Source organism: Cephus cinctus, unplaced genomic scaffold, assembly GCF_000341935.2.
Source record: "Cephus cinctus unplaced genomic scaffold, Ccin1 Ccin1_scaffold0678, whole genome shotgun sequence".
Lineage (NCBI taxonomy): Eukaryota > Metazoa > Arthropoda > Insecta > Hymenoptera > Cephidae > Cephus > Cephus cinctus.
The window spans coordinates 18,159-34,455 of NW_014333303.1; the positions used below are offsets into that span (position 1 = coordinate 18,159).

Sequence of the window (16,297 nt, forward strand, 5' to 3'; positions counted from 1 at the left end):
TCATTTATAAGATTTAAGATATTTTATAGAATCTCACTCAGGGTGGACATCATTTCCAATGATCTTTGTAATACAGGAAACTGTAGGAACTCCGAAGTCATTTTATAATTGACCAAAAAATATCCATAAGTACATCTACATACAACACACTTTATATTCTCATTATACTAATTCTTAATGACAGCCAAATCTAATGAATCTTCATTCTAATGATTTTTGCCACGATCTACGAATACTTAGTCTGAAAGCTTTAGCTCAAGCAGAGATCAAGATCTCAAATGCTGAAATTTCCTTGACAGTAGAATGGCGTAATTCTTCCTTATCTGCTGAATCCCGCTGCGAAGTTCAGTGAAAGAATACCGCGAGGATGCCGAACCTTTACTGGTTTCGACATGAAGGACTCGGCCTACCGCGAAGCTCAAAGTGGAGGATGAATTTTAGAAATGCGGCTGCCTTATCATTTTGCCGGTCCCGAGAAGTTTCTCTTCGGTGCACAAAGGCACTCCCGAAGATTATAGACGGGCACGAAAGGAGCCGCAAAAATCCGTATGCGTTTCTGAGTTGACTCTCGGCAGAAAGAGTGCCGCTCCGGAATATTTATGGGGTTCCGAATTGGACCACCCGGTAATTAAAACGACCCTGAAGTTAGGGCGGGGCACCAACTGGCACGATATCCTCACGGTCATTTCTTCCAATCCCTTTCTGCCCTCTCGACACTCCTTACCAACCTTTACGCCACACCGGTCCTACGGAACCTCCTCTCAGCTTGATGAAATCCTTATGACGTCCCCCACAGAGTTAACAGAATTATCCAAATTCGATTTTTGGTAATTCGTATAAATTCACCAATGACGCAATACCAATGGATATTTTCAACTGCGTATAATGCAATCTAAGAATTAAGATTTTCTGCGAATCTCATACCGGTATATATAAATCAGTGCCTGAAAAATAGCAAATGTTAGCTCAATATTTGAATAATATGCATGAGTGCACACAATTCACACCTTCACGGCGACTGTTATGCCATGTTGTGCTAGAGGAAATTATTGTGAAATTCGTATTTGCACAGCAGGATCCTAAGAAATCGCTGAGAAATGGCCCAGCACGTTGTTTCCATTTAGCAGCAGAAAATCCAAGAAATCGTTACGATCACAGGAGACAAATGTATTCGCGGATTTTAAAGTCTCTCAGATAGAGTTCCTGGTAGAATCGAAAGCCCAGAGAAACTGGACAGTTCGATACTGTCCGTATCGTATTTATATAGCCGGTTTCACCACGTAAATATATTATTTTACGAGGACGACAATGCGTTTCTCCATTTGCAGTGCTATCCACTATCGAAATGCGAATCTTCATCCTTTTTCTCTATACCACCAACGGACCTCTATTATTTCTTGAACGCGATATCCGGTCACGTAGGCATGCCTTGTCGTGCCACTTTATAAGAGGCGCGTAAGCAATATATAAAACCATGTGTATACGATATTCAGTGCTTTACGTATAATCTGCTTATATACAAGCAATTCCTCTAAGAGAGAATTTCAGTTCCAGAAACCAAATCATCATAAAGTTCCTCTTACATTGCGTGTTAGGCATTACGTAAATCTTCACGAGAAACAAAAATAAATCACTTGACTTGTGATCTATGAAAAAAATATCTATATACTTTTAACAATAATTCACCTACTCTCTAAATATACAGAAATTGTCATTCGCTTAACGAAATGTCGAAAGTCTAGAATTCGACGTCCCAGTATGCATGACGCCAGTAATAGTTACGGAAATAGATATTCACGAATTTCACGAAGAGTCAGCGTCACGTTGAGAAAGAAACGATAAATGTCAGAACCTGAGGTATACACTGTGCTCTATAGTAAAGCACATATAAGCCTTGGCGTGGGTATATTATAATGTATTCTCACTTTTATACGCCATAACCAGATGTGATAATTCATGAAGTAGAAACGCGAGAATACCATCGCATGTCTTAAGCGTCAATGCCGAAATTCAAATTATCACTGTTTAAGCGGTTACACATACATTAATGTCAATATGGTCGTCAATCTTTGTTCATACCGAAGGTCATTCCATCAAGACTTACGTAGGTTCTTCCAAGAAATCTCTAGTCCGATTAAGCAGCCTCACAGGCCGGAAATGGTTTAAACGTTGAATTAGCAAGTGGGAAGTGGGAATTGGGCAGACAGCATGGCGCGCACTGTTCCCAACGGGCAGCTGGCATGCCTAAAGCTGATCTCATAGAGACCTCGCTTCTTCGTCTCATCATCCTCCTGCTACTAAAAGTACAATAATATATCAAGACGCCATTGATTTCTCAAACGATACCACAGCAGCAACGATTTCACGGTCACGATCCAGCAGATTCTGATCGGTATCCATGGAATTCTCTGAGGAATTTTTCATGGGTCTTCCCAGGGATGTTAAACGTGCTTCGGTGCTTTTATATACAGGGTGTTCCGAAATTACCTGAGCAACGGGGTATGGCGGTGTTCGGGAGGCACCACTGATCACGAAAATGACCTTCCTTTTCTCCGGAAGGTCATAGTTTTTAAATGGGAGCAAGTCAAAGTTGGCTTGTTTCTTGTTTCCAATAGACATGTCTTGGGCTGACGTCATCCTGCCCGAAGCCACCGAGAAACAAAAGCGAGGGAAGAAAACTCAGAGTTCGTAGGTGGCTACGTTTCTCTTGACGCCTCCCTCTGATTGGTCAACTTTGACCTGCTCCCATTTAAAAACTATGACCATCCGGAGAAAAGGAAGGTCATTTTCGTGATCAGTGGTGCCTCCCGAACACCGCCATACCCCGTTGCTCAGGTAATTTCGGAACACCCTGTATATAAAAGCACCGAAGCACGTTTAACATCCCTGGGAAGACCCATGAAAAATTCCTCAGAGAATTCCATGTATTTCGGAACACCCTGTATATGGCGTTGCTTCCCTCACTACGTTGCATTGGACAGACTCATCGCAAATCACAGTTAGAAAGCATCTTTTCTCATATGTATGCTGGACGTACAACGAGACGATCGTAAGGAGGCAATGCAGCTGCGGACACGCGTTCCTTGGCATTCTAGCATCTGGTGAGAAAAGCCAGAAAGCCACCTGTTCGCCGTCTCGTCAGGCAGCTGGGCTGCGAAGCAGGCTTTCGAGTAAACAGGGAGATATGTGGGGATCCGCCGCTCACCGTCTTTCGGTGTGAACACACCCTTCTGCTCCACAGATGCTTATCGATGATATTTCTTACTGGCGAACGAACTGATCGATTAGCCTTTGAAAACTTCCCACGTGGCAATACGTAATACCTTTTCATTTTGATCCTTATGTCAGAACTTCGATTAGGCAATACTTCTTCATCGTTGATACTCGTATGAAATGGGGTGAACTTTCTGTCCAGTTTCTAATAACAGACTGCGACGTTTTTCATACTTCTCCACTGTAAAGTATTGTCAAATGATATTTAAAGAGCGGAAGGTACGACAGCTGTCAAAATTAACTATCGTAGTTCAATGCTATATAGCATATAAAACAACCAATCCCAAAATTCCTATTACTAAATCTTAACGAGCCAATTAACATCTCTTGGAATCAATGACCACAGTAATAAAAGTTCCCTAAGTAATTACTTCACCAGAAATACCATTGTTATGTGATTCCCTTAAAGAATTCTCCATTGCCGTCTAACGTTCCCTCAATAAACCCTGTAATATTACCATCTACCTAAGGGATACCAGTATATATTATTACTATTGTGTTAACAAAAGATACAAGTGTATACTTACTATGCATAAGCACGTACAACATAAAATAAGACACGTATCGTGGAATGGATTTTTCTTGCTGGGATGCGTGGTCTCCGCTTGTAAGCGTTGACCTAAAAGTATTCCAGCTGGTCGTTGGGAGGTATGTATATGGCCGCAGGGAATGTATTATCGCAAGAGAAGGCAGCCAAGGCAGTCAGGCAGCCAAGTAAACGGACAAACAAGTAAGCAACAGAGCAGTAACCAAGCAAGCACAGCTACCATCCAAGCGAGGTGCATTGAGTGTTGGTGCACTGGCTGCTGCTGGTGCTGCTGGTTGGCTCTATTCTTTCGTTCAGCTTGGCAGACAGCGCGACGCCCGTTCTCTGCCTTCTGTGTCTCCAACCAGCCATGCCGTATGTGGATGATTGCTTCGAGTACTTACGAACTTGCTGTTTCTTCTACACGCATCGTTATGTCTGGCGATACGACTATGTCCGCTAGTCAAGAGAGTATTTAATTTGTGGGAATTTATTATGTAACCTTTGAAAAATATGAATGTTGCATTTTTTCAAATTACGTGTATGATGAATTATGTCGAAATTTTGTTAATCAAATGAAATACTTTATGTTTTGTGGAACAGTAGTATAACCGACAGAGGTATAATTACTGTAAGAGGATTTCCTGTAATCGTATTTGGCCTTTTCTTCTATAATGGATTAGTGAGTTTGCTAATTAGTGGAAATCGATGAAATAGATAGGGACTAAATGTTGAAATTATTTTATGGTCTTTGCCTTTATTTTGTCATTAACAGCGTGAGAGTATATAAATTTAGACCATAGTTTTTGGGAATACGGTATCGAGAAGGTTTGGTTTGTTGACTTTTCCCATGTTATTTTTGGGAATTTTATCCACTATCTTCAACACGGTGGGAGTAGCATACTCGGGTAAAGATTTTTTTGAATATTCCCGTAACTGGGATAATATCAATTCGGATCCTTCCTTCACTACAACGATCGCTGCGACCTGTAAAAATTAAGTGATTTGTTTGTTATATAAACTTAAATTTTACATATTGCAATTTCACCTGAATATTTTATACCTTTTGTCCCCAAGTGATATCAGGTAGACCAACGACTGCGCAATCCTGAACGTTAGGATGTCCAAGAATCACTGTCTCCACGTCTAGGGCGCTGACTTTGTACCCGCCAGTTTTAATAATGTCCACAGAACTGCGACCGAGAATTTTATACACACCATTGTTATACTGCACGGTGTCACCTAAAATATTGAACGTTGTCAAGCAATATAATTTAGGTTTAGATAAGTGGCATGGGTCATATGATTATGTTCGTAGAATAACACGAAAATAAAAAAAAATATTGATTCCATACATAAATTTATTAATAAAATTTACCAGTTTTGAACCATCCGTCGCTAGTAAATTCTTTTGCGGTGGCTCCAGGATTGTTCCAGTACTTTTTGAAAACATTGTCACCTTTTACTTCCAAATCCCCGGCGATTGGTTCTTTCTCATTGACTAGTTTTCGTGACTCTTTAACATTCCCTTGCACAAGAACTTTTGGTTCCAAACTACCATGTTCGGTTCTTGTGATTCGCACTTGTACGCCAGGAAGCGGAGTGCCGACGGTGCCTGTAAAATCATTCTGCTATCAGTATTTATCCTGTAGAGAATTATTTTACGTAGGGAAGCAAATTATATGGCCATAAGAGTATTCAATATGATCGTTTTATTTTGATATTATAGATAGACGCGAAATTTGCACCTGGAACACGTTGACCTTCAAGAGGATTGGAGAGCATCATACCGGTTTCGCTCATGCCATACCTTTCCAATAGACGATGTCCAGTTATTTCCTCCCATCTATCGAAAATAGGCTTAGGAAGAGGCGCAGATCCACTGATCATTAACCTGAGGATAAATTAATTCTTATGTTATAATGAATTTCTATTAGGATGCCTTCAAAACTGTATAAATAAGTTAAGGATAATAACCTGATCTTAGTGCTACATACTGCATGTATATATTCCTTCATTTTAGCATTCTTATTAAACAGTTGATCGTATTCTTGAATAAGTTTCATGTAACTTGTTGGAACAGCCATGTACATATTCACTCTTTCTGTGTTTTGCGTATTTACCGCTAGCAGCTGACCCCAAACACTAGACGTCTCGAATTTTTGTAACATGACACAGCGTGCTCCAACGTACAATGGACACAAAAGGGCATTTACAATACCATGTATATGATGCAGCGGTAAAGTGTGCAGAAGGGTATCCTTCTCTGTCCATTTCCATGCAGATACTAGTGCATTTATTTGTGATTGCAAGTTTCGATGACTGAGTACCACTCCTTTATCAATGAACATTGTTGTATTTTAGTTGTACGCATAAAAAGTGCAATATCAGAAATATAATATTTCTTTATGAAAATTTTGTTCAATATATATTGTATAAGAATATCAGTTATATGGCTTTATTCTAATTGCAAGCATACCTTTAGGTTTTCCTGTTGTACCAGAAGTATAGATGAACAGGGCATCACTTTTATTATAAAAATCGCCCTTTATCCCAGCATCTAGAGTATTCTCTACATCATATTCAGTAGTGCTCTTATTGTTAGCAGTTTTTCCAGCTTTCATAGCAAGAATGCGGAGAGCATCGTCAAGCACTATTAAGCGTCGGTTTGTCTTTGCCACAATAGGTTCTAGTAAGGGTAAATGCTCTGTGGTAGTAACAATAATTCGTGCATCAGAATCTTTAATATAATAATCAAGAATTGGAGTTGGATGTAAAGAACTTAGTGGTACAGCTGAAACGAAAGGATGTATTAAACATATGGGAAACGTAATTTCTAAAGATCAGTTACATTAATATTATAGACAATATAATTTCTGTTTCACCAATTTGACCACTCATCCAGCATGCCCATTGTGTTATAACATAATTTGCATCATTTGGTACTAAGAATGCTACTCTCTCCTGACGTGAATCTCCAAGTATCTCTGACAACTGAGTAGCAAATTGTCGTGAGCTAAGAAACAAGCCACGGTAGGTGTAATCACCATGTGCATCACGCAGCGCTGTTCTATCACCAAAGCGTACTGCATTTTTAAATACTGGTACCACCTCATTTGAAGTCTACAATAATAATACACTTTACATATGTAATTGTAAATAAGGCTTGGCTGGAATTTTACATGAATAAAGCCATACAGAATCTTACTTGCTGAATGTCACTAGCTGAATTTAAAGCAGCATATGATTGCTGCTGCCGAGCAAATAGAACAACATGATTACGAGCTGCTGAACCTGCAGCAATGCGTAATCTATGAGCCAAAAAGGAACTCATTTTAGTTGGTGTGTGTTACTTCCTTAAATGTTGTTACTGCTGCTGAAATTCAATATGATACTAACCTCATACACAGTCTTCGTGCTATATTAACCTAATATATAATCATCTTCATAAAAAAAAAATAATTTCGTAAATTTCTTAATAAAACATGTATTGATACATTAAAACCGATTCGAAAAAGAATGTTAAAAAAAATGTATACACAACCTGCAAAATGTGCCATCTATGAGCTATTACATTACGTCATTACTCAAAAAATTGTCCATAATTATAAATACATGCGAACGACAATATCAGATTGGACGAATCTAAGATAAACTTACCAAACATATTTGATATTTATAATTCCTTTAGACGATCGTCTGTAGCAAGATTCTAACTAAAGAAACGAAGTCTCCTCGCCCCTAGACACTTTTCAAATCAGATGACAGCGCAGTAGTTTTAAAGTGGAGCCGTAATAAATTTATCAGGATGACACTACGTTTAAACGACCCGCTAATATATTAGGATTATTGCGTCATACTCTTTTTTTGTGTATAGAAAAGTTAATTGAACTGCTTCTTTTGACAGTACAGAATTGAAGATCATGCAATCGGTGATCTATTCACAAAATATTCTCGCTAGGACCATTATACTCCATAGATATGCAACGATCTTTCGGTACTTTCTGAGTATACAAGAAAAATTGCACACTTGCCAATATTCCTAGCCAGTCACGAGGAATCTTGTGATTGACTCTTGACTATTTTTAACAGATGCGTAGAACAAATTTCGTGACGTTAATGGACTTCGTTTTTTTGCTATGAAGATACGATAAACAGAAATTATAAACACTAAACATTTGCATGTAATGTATTTGCAACATTTTGACAAATGTATAGTTTTGTGGCAAAGTTTAATCACGTATTTTTTTTATCCTAACGTATTAAAAAACCAAACAGAGTCTGTACTTGTACTTTAAGTCTATCTTACACTGCTGAACTTTGGCAAGTCCAGAATAACGATTGACTTCTAGATAACTAGATGGCGGCTTCGTTTGCCATGACAGTTTACGTTTACGTTAAGGTTTACAAGAATCGACGAATTCTAGAAGTTCCAAAGTTTCAGATCGTTTTAGATCCTCTGCAAATTTGTTTACAGGAAAAGAAGCGATGAATGTATAAGAATAATCTGAATTAATGTGAAAGATCTTTTGAGAATATCGAAATGGATGAGGATTCGCGTACTTTATGGTGTGGAAATCTTAGTGATAGAGTGACGGAGGAAATTTTGTATGAACTATTTCTACAGGTAAGCATTGTTTTGGTTTAAAAACACCAAAAATTAATTAGCATAGCATTAGACGTCTGATTTGAATGTGTAGTAAATAAGTGATGTAAATTTATTATAATTGTGTTACAGATAGAAACGTTATAGTAGCTATTAATTTATGTGTTGCAGGGTGGCCCAATACAAAAGGTGTCAATACCCAAGGATCGTAATGGAAAACAAAGAACGTATGGCTTTGTGACATTTAAACATATTGATTCAGTAGCATATGCATTAGATCTTTTTGATGGTACAACATTATTCGATCGCACACTAAGTATGAAGAAAAGAAATACCACTGAAATGGCTCCAGTGCATACACAATCGCAAGAGCAGGCTCATAATCATTTGCTTCAGTTAGGAAATCAAATGTTATTAGGAAACCTTATGCAGGACTTGAGAATGCAAATGTATAATGTATATGTGCCTCCAGGCATAATGTCATATCCTAGTCAGATGAATACTTATCCAGGTAGTGACGATAGGAGATCACAAAGACCGTATCCATATCAACGAGAGTATGAACAGGACAGACATTCTCATAATCGAAGTCATAGGTCTCACAGAGATAGGCAGCCTTCTGACAGGGGAAGTAATTACTTTAGGCACAATAATAATTCCAGAAGGGATGGTCGAAATTAAAACTGTTTTCAGTTTATAAAAGCTATAAGCATAAGAAATTATTTTGTAAAAATCAACAGACAATGCAGGCTGAAATATATTTTTAATCTAAGTATAGTGTATTTGAAAAATTAATTTCAAATTATTGATATTACAAATAAATAATTTGAATGAATCTCTTATATTTATCAGTATTTTCTTTGTATCTCAATTTTGTCAAGTAATATCATAGTAATCGTTGAAACGTACATACAAGCTTTATAATAAATTTATAGTATATTATTATATTATTTGAAATTTCAAAAACAAAATATAAAAAAGAATATAATCAATAGAAGTTATTTCCGCGTGAGATCTAATGTCACAAAACATTGGGCAACTTGGTTCACAAATAAATAGTTTTCCCCACAGATCATACTGCTCATGGTAGTTGATACTATGGAGACTTATACTTTTTTGCAATTCACATATACTAAACGATTCTCTTTGATTAATAAATTTAATTACGTGCACGCGATTAATCCCAAGATTTCTCGCTACAATACCAGTGGTAAATACATCCTCTAACTTTAAAAAAGTCGTTTTCAGTGATTCTATATATAGATTATGTATGATATCACTGGATATTAAATACGCAGGGCCTATTAAGAAAGGTGGAAACACAGGCTGTTTGTAATTTACCAATGAAACATAATATTTACTGTCTTTATCACGATGAGGTATAGTGTTATCAGACCGCCTACCAAATATAACATTCCTAAACTGCGCATAAACTCTAACAAATGTCAGTAGCCTAGGCATGTTGATAAAGACATCATCATCTGCCTTTAATACAAATTGTACTTGTGCACAATATCTGTCTACCCATTCTAAAATTGAAACTGTCTTCAATGTTAAATTTGTATAGGTATCCAGAAAGTTACCACGTACAATGTCGGCAAATACTTCTTGCTCATGTTTGAGTTTTCTTTCTAAATAAATGTCGGTTGTTATACCTAACATAAATAATACACTGACATCTTTACGGTGTCCAAAAAGACCCCATGTTTCTCTGATAGCTTTTCTGGCAGTATAATGTATTGGATCTGATAAAATTATTACCACTAATTTCATGCGTTTACCGAACTCCGGACATTTTTCTGGAATGGAAACAGAATGTCCTGGACTGTAAATGTTACGGATTAACATATTATTTTGAGAGAGTTTTGTATTATCTACATTTACTATGCTCATTAGACGTTTCCTAGAACTTTGGGTTATAAAAAATGAATCCGTCGCATTGCGAAAAGAATGATCAATTATCAACACTGGATCCTGTCGAATGTTTTCAGTTTCCTCTTTAAATTGTTTATCGTTACTCGAAAAGTACTTATTTTCTTGTGGTATTATGGTTTTTCCAATTCTTTCGGCATTTACAGTCTGATTGTAATAAGTCGCACAAGAAAGTATTCCAAATATCTGTAGCCAGCAAAACAAGAAGCCAAAGGCAGTGGTTGATTTCGCTTGCATGTCTCTTCAACACACAGTAATCTTCTAGACATTTTCTTTATGTCATCTGCAACGATGAGGTAGAGATTTTCCACTTTAAAGATATATTAAAAATCTAGTAATCGCATATAATGCCACATGCATTCATGCATAATATGGAGTCACAATTACTTTTGAAGGTAATCGCGTTGTCCTTTGGCTTCCTGGAAATCCCATTTTTTCAACATGTCGAAAAATCATCCCCAGTCGTTTGAAATGGCAATTTGTATCACATATGCTTTGGAACATCACAGGAAAAATTGGTTACAAAAAAAGCGATCTTCATACAAATTTTCTGTGACTTGATCTTGTCTGCATTATCGTTTATTAGATCGAATTCGAAAAACTTCAATTTTGTAACAAACTTTTGACACTTGGTGTCGAAGATATTTATTTTTATTCTTTATTAGTAAACGCGAAGCTTTTTCTGCAAGCGCAACGACCGCTGCATTTATATTTGCACTAGGAAGTTTTGGGAGAACTGACGCATCTACCACGTAAAGATTTTCTGTTCCATGTACCCTGTAGTCAGTTATTGAAATAAATTGTTCTTTAGTACATCATTTTATGTAAAACTTAAATAAGCCTTACCTAAATGACTCATCAACAACGCTCCCCATTCGACATGTTCCCGCAGGATGATAAGATGTTAAAGTTAAATGACGTATATAACACTCCCAATATTCGTTACTGTTAAAAATTTCATCCTCACAACCAGGAAAATTCTTTTTATACAAAGAGGCACCGAGTGTTTTCATTGCTTTGGTACTAATAAGTCTTTCAACAAATTTGAGACCTGTGAAATTAATTATTGTATATATCATCAAAATTATATATGGAGTAACTAAATAATTACCACTAATAAGAGTTTGCACATCTTCCTGCTCGCTCAAATAATTTGGATCGATAATAGGATCATCATAAGGATCATTACTGCGTAGTTTTATGTTCCCTGTACTCTTTGGATGTAACAAAACTGGCGCCACTGTTACTGCAGTTTTATATGCAAGTGGAGCAAAATATTCCTGGAAAATCTGCAACAAATATTGTTACTTATCACCATTTCGTTTAACAGGGAAACGTGAAGATCAGAAAGAATTAAAACCTTATCAGAAATTCCCATTGCTTTTCTTAGTGCAATACCATAGTCTTGTGACACACCTATGGGCATTACCATTAACTGCAAGTTTGGTAATACAGTATTATTCAAATGAAATGGTTCATTAAATGTACCCACAACTTCAATTCCAGCTGATGTCCATGGTCCTATGTTTAAAATAGATATAGATGATATAAATTGTATTTATCATGAGGCCTATACTTTTAGAAATTAAATTAATTAATTGTATACCTTTCCCATAGAGAAAATAGTTTAGTGCAGAAATAGGATTTAATGCATTAACCAGACTGAGAGACAAACTTGTTTCAAGTGTGACTAAGTCAATACCAGTAAGTATATGATCCATTAAATTTTCACCCACTGGTAGATCACTGATTATTTGAATCTGATACAGATACCAAAAAATGTCTCATATGCATATAAAGTAAACAATTAAAATGGATGCTATTGTTGAGCAATGTTACTTTCAAGTCTTGAAGATGGTCTTTAGGTCCAATACCAGATAACATTAGCAATTTTGGACTGCCAATTGCCCCAGCACTAATGATGATACCTTTTTTTGCTAATGATTGAAGTGGTGTGTGGAATTTGACGAACTCTACTCCTGCTGCTTTATTTGATTTAAACAATACCTTAAAAATAACGTTTTGGTATAAACAGAACTATCAAAATGGCACAACAATAATTTACTCAGGTGTATTTGAAAATTTACCTTAGTAACATGCGCGTTAGTGATAACTGTTAAAGTTGATAAATGTTTTGTATGCAGAATCTGATCCGAACTCCACCTTTCCCCATTTTTCATAGTCAATTGTACTTTCATAAAACCTACAAACATATACTATTAAACATAATGAACATAAGGATGATAGAAAAAACCAGGTCAATAATAATTACCTGTTCTCAGTTCTTTATTTATATTTCTAATACTGTGGCCCATTTCGGTAATCCCTTTGAGCACTGCAGTGGAAAGTTCTGTAGGCCATAGTATCTCCTTTACGTGTAATGATCCATTTTTTTCAATAATTGGTTCTAATATCATAAGCGGGAAATTGTTAATGATGATTTTATATACTATGTTTTATATGAAATAGATTTGTACCTATAAAATCAGGAAACCAATCTGCATAGTCTTCCGCATGGCCACAAACATAAGCCATATAATTTAATCTACTCGACCCTCCAAGTATTTTCCCTGCAGGCCATACACTTTGCTGTAAATGAAATAATTATTGCATACAAAAATATGGGGTTTTCCTTTAAACGGACATACATTATTTATTAATCCTTTGCATGAATGATGCTGTGGCACTGTACTGTATTGCCAATCGTATACAGATTGTTGAAATAATGGTGATAAAATAGGAATATTGAAGAATGCTGGTGGAGTTCCACCTGCTTCTATCAGCAAAGTTTTATATTTGGCATTAGCAAGCTTTGCTGCGAGTACAGAACCTGCACTGCCAGCTCCTACTGTAAAAATGAAAGTTAACTTTCACATTTCAAATTTTGTCAAAATAAGTATGTTTGACAGCAAAGATAATTACCCACAATATAGTCATAAACTTGGTCATTTTGAATGGTTTTAAATAACCAATCTCTACATTGTTCAATAATCAAAGCAAGTTGAAGATAATATACAAATGTAAAAGCTGCTACACCATACACTGTGAATGCAGCATATTTCAAGAAATACATTATTATATGTTTAACTTATAGAAATATAATGAGCGTATTGTTATCCATGATTGTCTTAATCACGGTCTCAGACCGTGGTCTTAATTACGTGTAACTCCAAATAACTACAATGGAATGATTCACATAACTTCATATTGTATAAAATAAAAATAGGTTATCTAAATCGTTTGACTGAGCCAGGTCGGCTAGGACTGAATTAGTATTGCCTGGTATTGCCTCATATGGATGGGCTGTATTCCTTTAATACAACTCAAATAATTCATAAAAATAGGAAAATTTATAGTTCGTCATATAAAATTATGTGAAAGAAAAATTGCTTGTATTATATCTATTATTACATTTTTAAATACAATTTATTTTAATTAAGTTAACAAACGTATATACATATACTTTTCATATTTTTCCTTATAATTATTCGATTAAAAAACTTGAATAAAAAAATTATGACTATTATATAAAAACGATTCATTTCATTAACAACTTATATAGGAATAAAAACTTTTCAGACAATTATAGATGAGTAACTTTAATAATAATATGCATTTTGTAACTCAAGTTTTCGAATGTAAAATTAACTTATAAGACAATCTGGTGATTTATTCCATAGATTTATTTGAGTAGATCATCTTGTGAATGTAGTCAAACACAGAGATTCCTAGACTATTTAAAATTCTAGCTTTTCCTCTGCATTGAATTCTTGTTCAAAATTTTGAAAATCGGATGTCATTTTAGATTCTGACTCAGCTTTTTCATTCTTATTAGTGTCTTGTAAAGTGGTATCATCTTTCGTATTTGGCGTAGAAACATGTGTTTCATTTGATTCTGTTTTTTTCTTCAGTTGACCAGCAAGAGTCAGATACGATGCGGGAACAAGTCCAACGTTTATACTATCAGTCACTCTCCACCAGCCAGGAGAATCCCTTGGTTGTAGAGATTTTGGAGCTACCCATACTTTTTTACCACATTTCAAATTAAGTTCATCATTGGATGAGGCATTAAAATCGTACGAGGCTATTGCAGTGTATATTGGCTCATTGCATTGCATCCATTCATTTGGATTATTAGCTATAACAAAAATCTGTTTAATGTATGAAACAGAGGCAACAAATTCTTCTTTTAGAACTGAAACACTTACGATTAATTTTAGTTTGTTGTGATTTATTTACTAGTTTATGAATTAGATAAGGAATAGCAAATAAGAGACTAAGAAACATAAAAATTGGCCAATTAGAAGGTCCTGTCCTCTCCCCATTGATTACTTCTAGTGCAGTCTTTTGCCACACAACTTCGATATTCGGATCATTTGCGCGTAAACCTTCAACATCACAACAGTACATTAATGAGTTAATAATGATCAAACTTACTTAGTTCTAAAAATAATCTTGCTATAAGTAAAATACATGTTACTCACCTAGCGAATACATGATCTTCCACCATAACCATTTCATAAAGCGTATCAATGCAAATACGCTAAGAAACTGACCAAAGCTTGAGCGTAATTTTCCTATATTATCAGCCACACTTAATATCGCTCTAAACGAACTTGTCATAGCAAAAAACGTTGATTCTAACATCATGGTAACAGAGGAGAATGTAGAGATCATAGTTTCTATTGAATGAAATGCTGGACGGGTACTCTCCTCAGCAAACTGAACAAACCTAAATGAAAGTCACAAATAAATTTAACACCAGAAACTCAATCAAATTTCAAACAATACCAATTATATTGGTTAAATTGCAAGATAAGTAAAAAACTTTCATTTGATTCTTACCTACTTTCTACATCTCCACTAGGTCCACCAAATTGACCATAGTCATTATAAGATGATATACCAGGATAAGGTCCATTTCTCCCATATCCACCATATCCTCTATAATTCCAATTATTTCCATATCCAAAACTTGATCCTAATGGTCCATAATTACTGTACGGTTGTAAACTTTGTATTGTCCTTCGTGGCGGCAAGGGTGGTGGAACTCTATTTGGTACACCTGGGCTGTGAGTAGCTCCTTGTGGACCAGGCCCACTGAAAGAAGAATGTAAAATGTGTATACCAGTAAAATTTGACTCAATATATAAATCATATAAATAACGTTTAAACATTTCGTAAATTTACTTAAAATAGTATTCGTCTGGAGTATCATATTACTATTAAAACCCATTACTAATACCTCATTACAAAGTCAGTTGCACTTCTGAATTGATTGCAATTCATTCCATTGATTCTTTGCTGGTTCATACTACTATGAGAAAGATGCCTGTGTGGTTAAGAATATGGTAAAGCAATACAACACAAGTAAAGTATAATTAGAAGTAATATAACTCCACTTTATCAAACATTATCGTTGACGTTTCATATAAAGGGTCAAAGGTTAATCTATGTAAAACTGGAATTCACCAACACTCAGATGAAGAGTCCTTCCTTTTCTATATGCTTATACCCCCAACGGGGACACTTAAATTTTCTTATGAAACCCAATATGAAAACTTATTGGTGAATGTCGCTGGGAACTTGGCCGCGAACTTTGAACCTTCTGGTCGTGAATCTGCCACCATAATCACTGACGTACATTCAAAAACCTCTCTAGAGTCGACTCTAGTATCATTCTATCCTCTTCATAATAACGATAATAAAAAGAGACGCAACGTGCCCGAATTACCCTGAGTAACATTTCCAATGGACCCCTAGGTTACGGTCGCCCCGCTTATCAACATCATTCATTGAATGCAAACGAAAACAAGTTTTATCATAAACTAAATCTAGTGAAGTCTTTTTGACGTGCTATTGTAACAGAGATGAGTAGGGAGATGCACAACCAGAGATGAATAGGGAGATGCTCAGCGCTACGGTTTTATCATAGAACTTATACTCCTGGAAGGGGTTAA

The 16,297-nt window shown here is 35.9% G+C and overlaps 5 protein-coding genes across 15 annotated transcripts; 1 reads left to right on the top strand and 4 right to left on the bottom strand.

Annotated features, from left to right (window-relative positions):
• Positions 1-4,530: 4,530 nt before the first annotated feature.
• LOC107269595 (acyl-CoA synthetase family member 3, mitochondrial) lies at positions 4,531-8,027 on the bottom strand. 3 transcript variants are annotated; one of them, XM_015743644.2, is made up of 9 exons: positions 7,460-8,027; positions 7,008-7,175; positions 6,685-6,922; positions 6,279-6,593; positions 5,777-6,134; positions 5,548-5,693; positions 5,178-5,414; positions 4,863-5,041; positions 4,531-4,786 (listed from the first exon to the last, which is right to left on the bottom strand). In XM_015743644.2, the coding sequence occupies exons 2-9, from the start codon at positions 7,131-7,133 to the stop codon at positions 4,592-4,594; spliced, it is 1,794 nt and encodes a 597-aa protein (XP_015599130.1). In that variant the 5' UTR covers positions 7,134-7,175; positions 7,460-8,027; the 3' UTR covers positions 4,531-4,591. The 3 variants fall into 3 exon arrangements, with proteins under 3 accessions (XP_015599130.1, XP_015599132.1, XP_024942645.1); XM_015743646.2 differs by having other exon boundaries at positions 7,008-7,172; positions 7,460-8,003; XM_025086877.1 differs by lacking the exon at positions 7,460-8,027 and having other exon boundaries at positions 7,008-7,186.
• Positions 8,028-8,060: 33 nt separating this feature from the next.
• LOC107269598 (splicing regulator RBM11) lies at positions 8,061-9,177 on the top strand. Its single transcript, XM_015743651.2, has 3 exons — positions 8,061-8,201; positions 8,277-8,426; positions 8,577-9,177. The coding sequence occupies exons 2-3, from the start codon at positions 8,343-8,345 to the stop codon at positions 9,084-9,086; spliced, it is 594 nt and encodes a 197-aa protein (XP_015599137.1). The 5' UTR covers positions 8,061-8,201; positions 8,277-8,342; the 3' UTR covers positions 9,087-9,177.
• Positions 9,178-9,186: 9 nt separating this feature from the next.
• Positions 9,187-10,865, bottom strand: LOC107269597 (beta-1,3-galactosyltransferase 1-like). 2 transcript variants are annotated; one of them, XM_025086882.1, is made up of 2 exons: positions 10,725-10,865; positions 9,187-10,647 (listed from the first exon to the last, which is right to left on the bottom strand). In XM_025086882.1, exon 2 carries the CDS (start codon positions 10,572-10,574, stop codon positions 9,348-9,350), a length of 1,227 nt encoding a protein of 408 aa, XP_024942650.1. In that variant the 5' UTR covers positions 10,575-10,647; positions 10,725-10,865; the 3' UTR covers positions 9,187-9,347. The 2 variants fall into 2 exon arrangements, with proteins under 2 accessions (XP_024942650.1, XP_015599136.1); XM_015743650.2 differs by having other exon boundaries at positions 9,187-10,620; positions 10,725-10,857.
• An 18-nt stretch (positions 10,866-10,883) lies between these two features.
• On the bottom strand, positions 10,884-13,685 carry LOC107269596 (glucose dehydrogenase [FAD, quinone]). 3 transcript variants are annotated; one of them, XM_015743648.2, is made up of 11 exons: positions 13,260-13,685; positions 12,986-13,182; positions 12,815-12,926; positions 12,610-12,744; positions 12,425-12,540; positions 12,177-12,344; positions 11,944-12,097; positions 11,698-11,858; positions 11,449-11,626; positions 11,184-11,388; positions 10,884-11,114 (listed from the first exon to the last, which is right to left on the bottom strand). In XM_015743648.2, exons 1-11 carry the CDS (start codon positions 13,408-13,410, stop codon positions 10,910-10,912), a joined length of 1,782 nt encoding a protein of 593 aa, XP_015599134.1. In that variant the 5' UTR covers positions 13,411-13,685; the 3' UTR covers positions 10,884-10,909. The 3 variants fall into 3 exon arrangements, with proteins under 3 accessions (XP_015599134.1, XP_015599133.1, XP_015599135.1); XM_015743647.2 differs by having other exon boundaries at positions 12,986-13,185; positions 13,260-13,681; XM_015743649.2 differs by lacking the exon at positions 11,944-12,097 and having other exon boundaries at positions 12,266-12,344; positions 12,986-13,185.
• A 173-nt stretch (positions 13,686-13,858) lies between these two features.
• On the bottom strand, positions 13,859-16,282 carry LOC107269604 (probable peroxisomal membrane protein PEX13). Of its 6 annotated transcripts, none has more exons than XM_025086878.1 (6): positions 16,072-16,282; positions 15,583-15,654; positions 15,183-15,437; positions 14,822-15,069; positions 14,546-14,725; positions 13,859-14,475 (listed from the first exon to the last, which is right to left on the bottom strand). In XM_025086878.1, the coding sequence occupies exons 1-6, from the start codon at positions 16,131-16,133 to the stop codon at positions 14,075-14,077; spliced, it is 1,218 nt and encodes a 405-aa protein (XP_024942646.1). In that variant the 5' UTR covers positions 16,134-16,282; the 3' UTR covers positions 13,859-14,074. The 6 variants fall into 6 exon arrangements, with proteins under 6 accessions (XP_024942646.1, XP_015599144.1, XP_024942649.1 ...); XM_015743658.2 differs by having other exon boundaries at positions 15,583-15,669; XM_025086881.1 differs by having other exon boundaries at positions 15,814-16,281.
• Between the last annotated feature and the right edge of the window lie 15 nt (positions 16,283-16,297).

What these genes read in the sequence shown, in the direction of transcription:
- LOC107269595 (XM_015743644.2), bottom strand. Translation starts at nt 7,133, where the DNA reads ATGAGTTCCTTTTTGGCTCATAGATTACGCATTGCTGCAGGTTCAGCA. An exon ending in CTGGATGAGTGGTCAAATTG is followed by an intron (nt 6,594 to 6,684) that starts GTGAAACAGAAA and finishes CTTTCGTTTCAG; the next exon opens with CTGTACCACTAAGTTCTTTA. An exon ending in TGAAGGTCAACGTGTTCCAG is followed by an intron (nt 5,415 to 5,547) that starts GTGCAAATTTCG and finishes ATGATTTTACAG; the next exon opens with GCACCGTCGGCACTCCGCTT.
- LOC107269598 (XM_015743651.2), top strand. Translation starts at nt 8,343, where the DNA reads ATGGATGAGGATTCGCGTACTTTATGGTGTGGAAATCTTAGTGATAGA. An exon ending in TGTATGAACTATTTCTACAG is followed by an intron (nt 8,427 to 8,576) that starts GTAAGCATTGTT and finishes TATGTGTTGCAG; the next exon opens with GGTGGCCCAATACAAAAGGT.
- LOC107269597 (XM_025086882.1), bottom strand. Translation starts at nt 10,574, where the DNA reads ATGCAAGCGAAATCAACCACTGCCTTTGGCTTCTTGTTTTGCTGGCTA.
- LOC107269596 (XM_015743647.2), bottom strand. Translation starts at nt 13,410, where the DNA reads ATGTATTTCTTGAAATATGCTGCATTCACAGTGTATGGTGTAGCAGCT. An exon ending in CTATTTTCTCTATGGGAAAG is followed by an intron (nt 11,859 to 11,943) that starts GTATACAATTAA and finishes TTTTAAACATAG; the next exon opens with GACCATGGACATCAGCTGGA. An exon ending in GTTGTTGATGAGTCATTTAG is followed by an intron (nt 11,115 to 11,183) that starts GTAAGGCTTATT and finishes AACTGACTACAG; the next exon opens with GGTACATGGAACAGAAAATC.
- LOC107269604 (XM_015743658.2), bottom strand. Translation starts at nt 16,133, where the DNA reads ATGAATGATGTTGATAAGCGGGGCGACCGTAACCTAGGGGTCCATTGG. An exon ending in CATTGGAAATGTTACTCAGG is followed by an intron (nt 15,670 to 16,071) that starts GTAATTCGGGCA and finishes TTAACCACACAG; the next exon opens with GCATCTTTCTCATAGTAGTA. An exon ending in GCAACTGACTTTGTAATGAG is followed by an intron (nt 15,438 to 15,582) that starts GTATTAGTAATG and finishes TTCTTCTTTCAG; the next exon opens with TGGGCCTGGTCCACAAGGAG.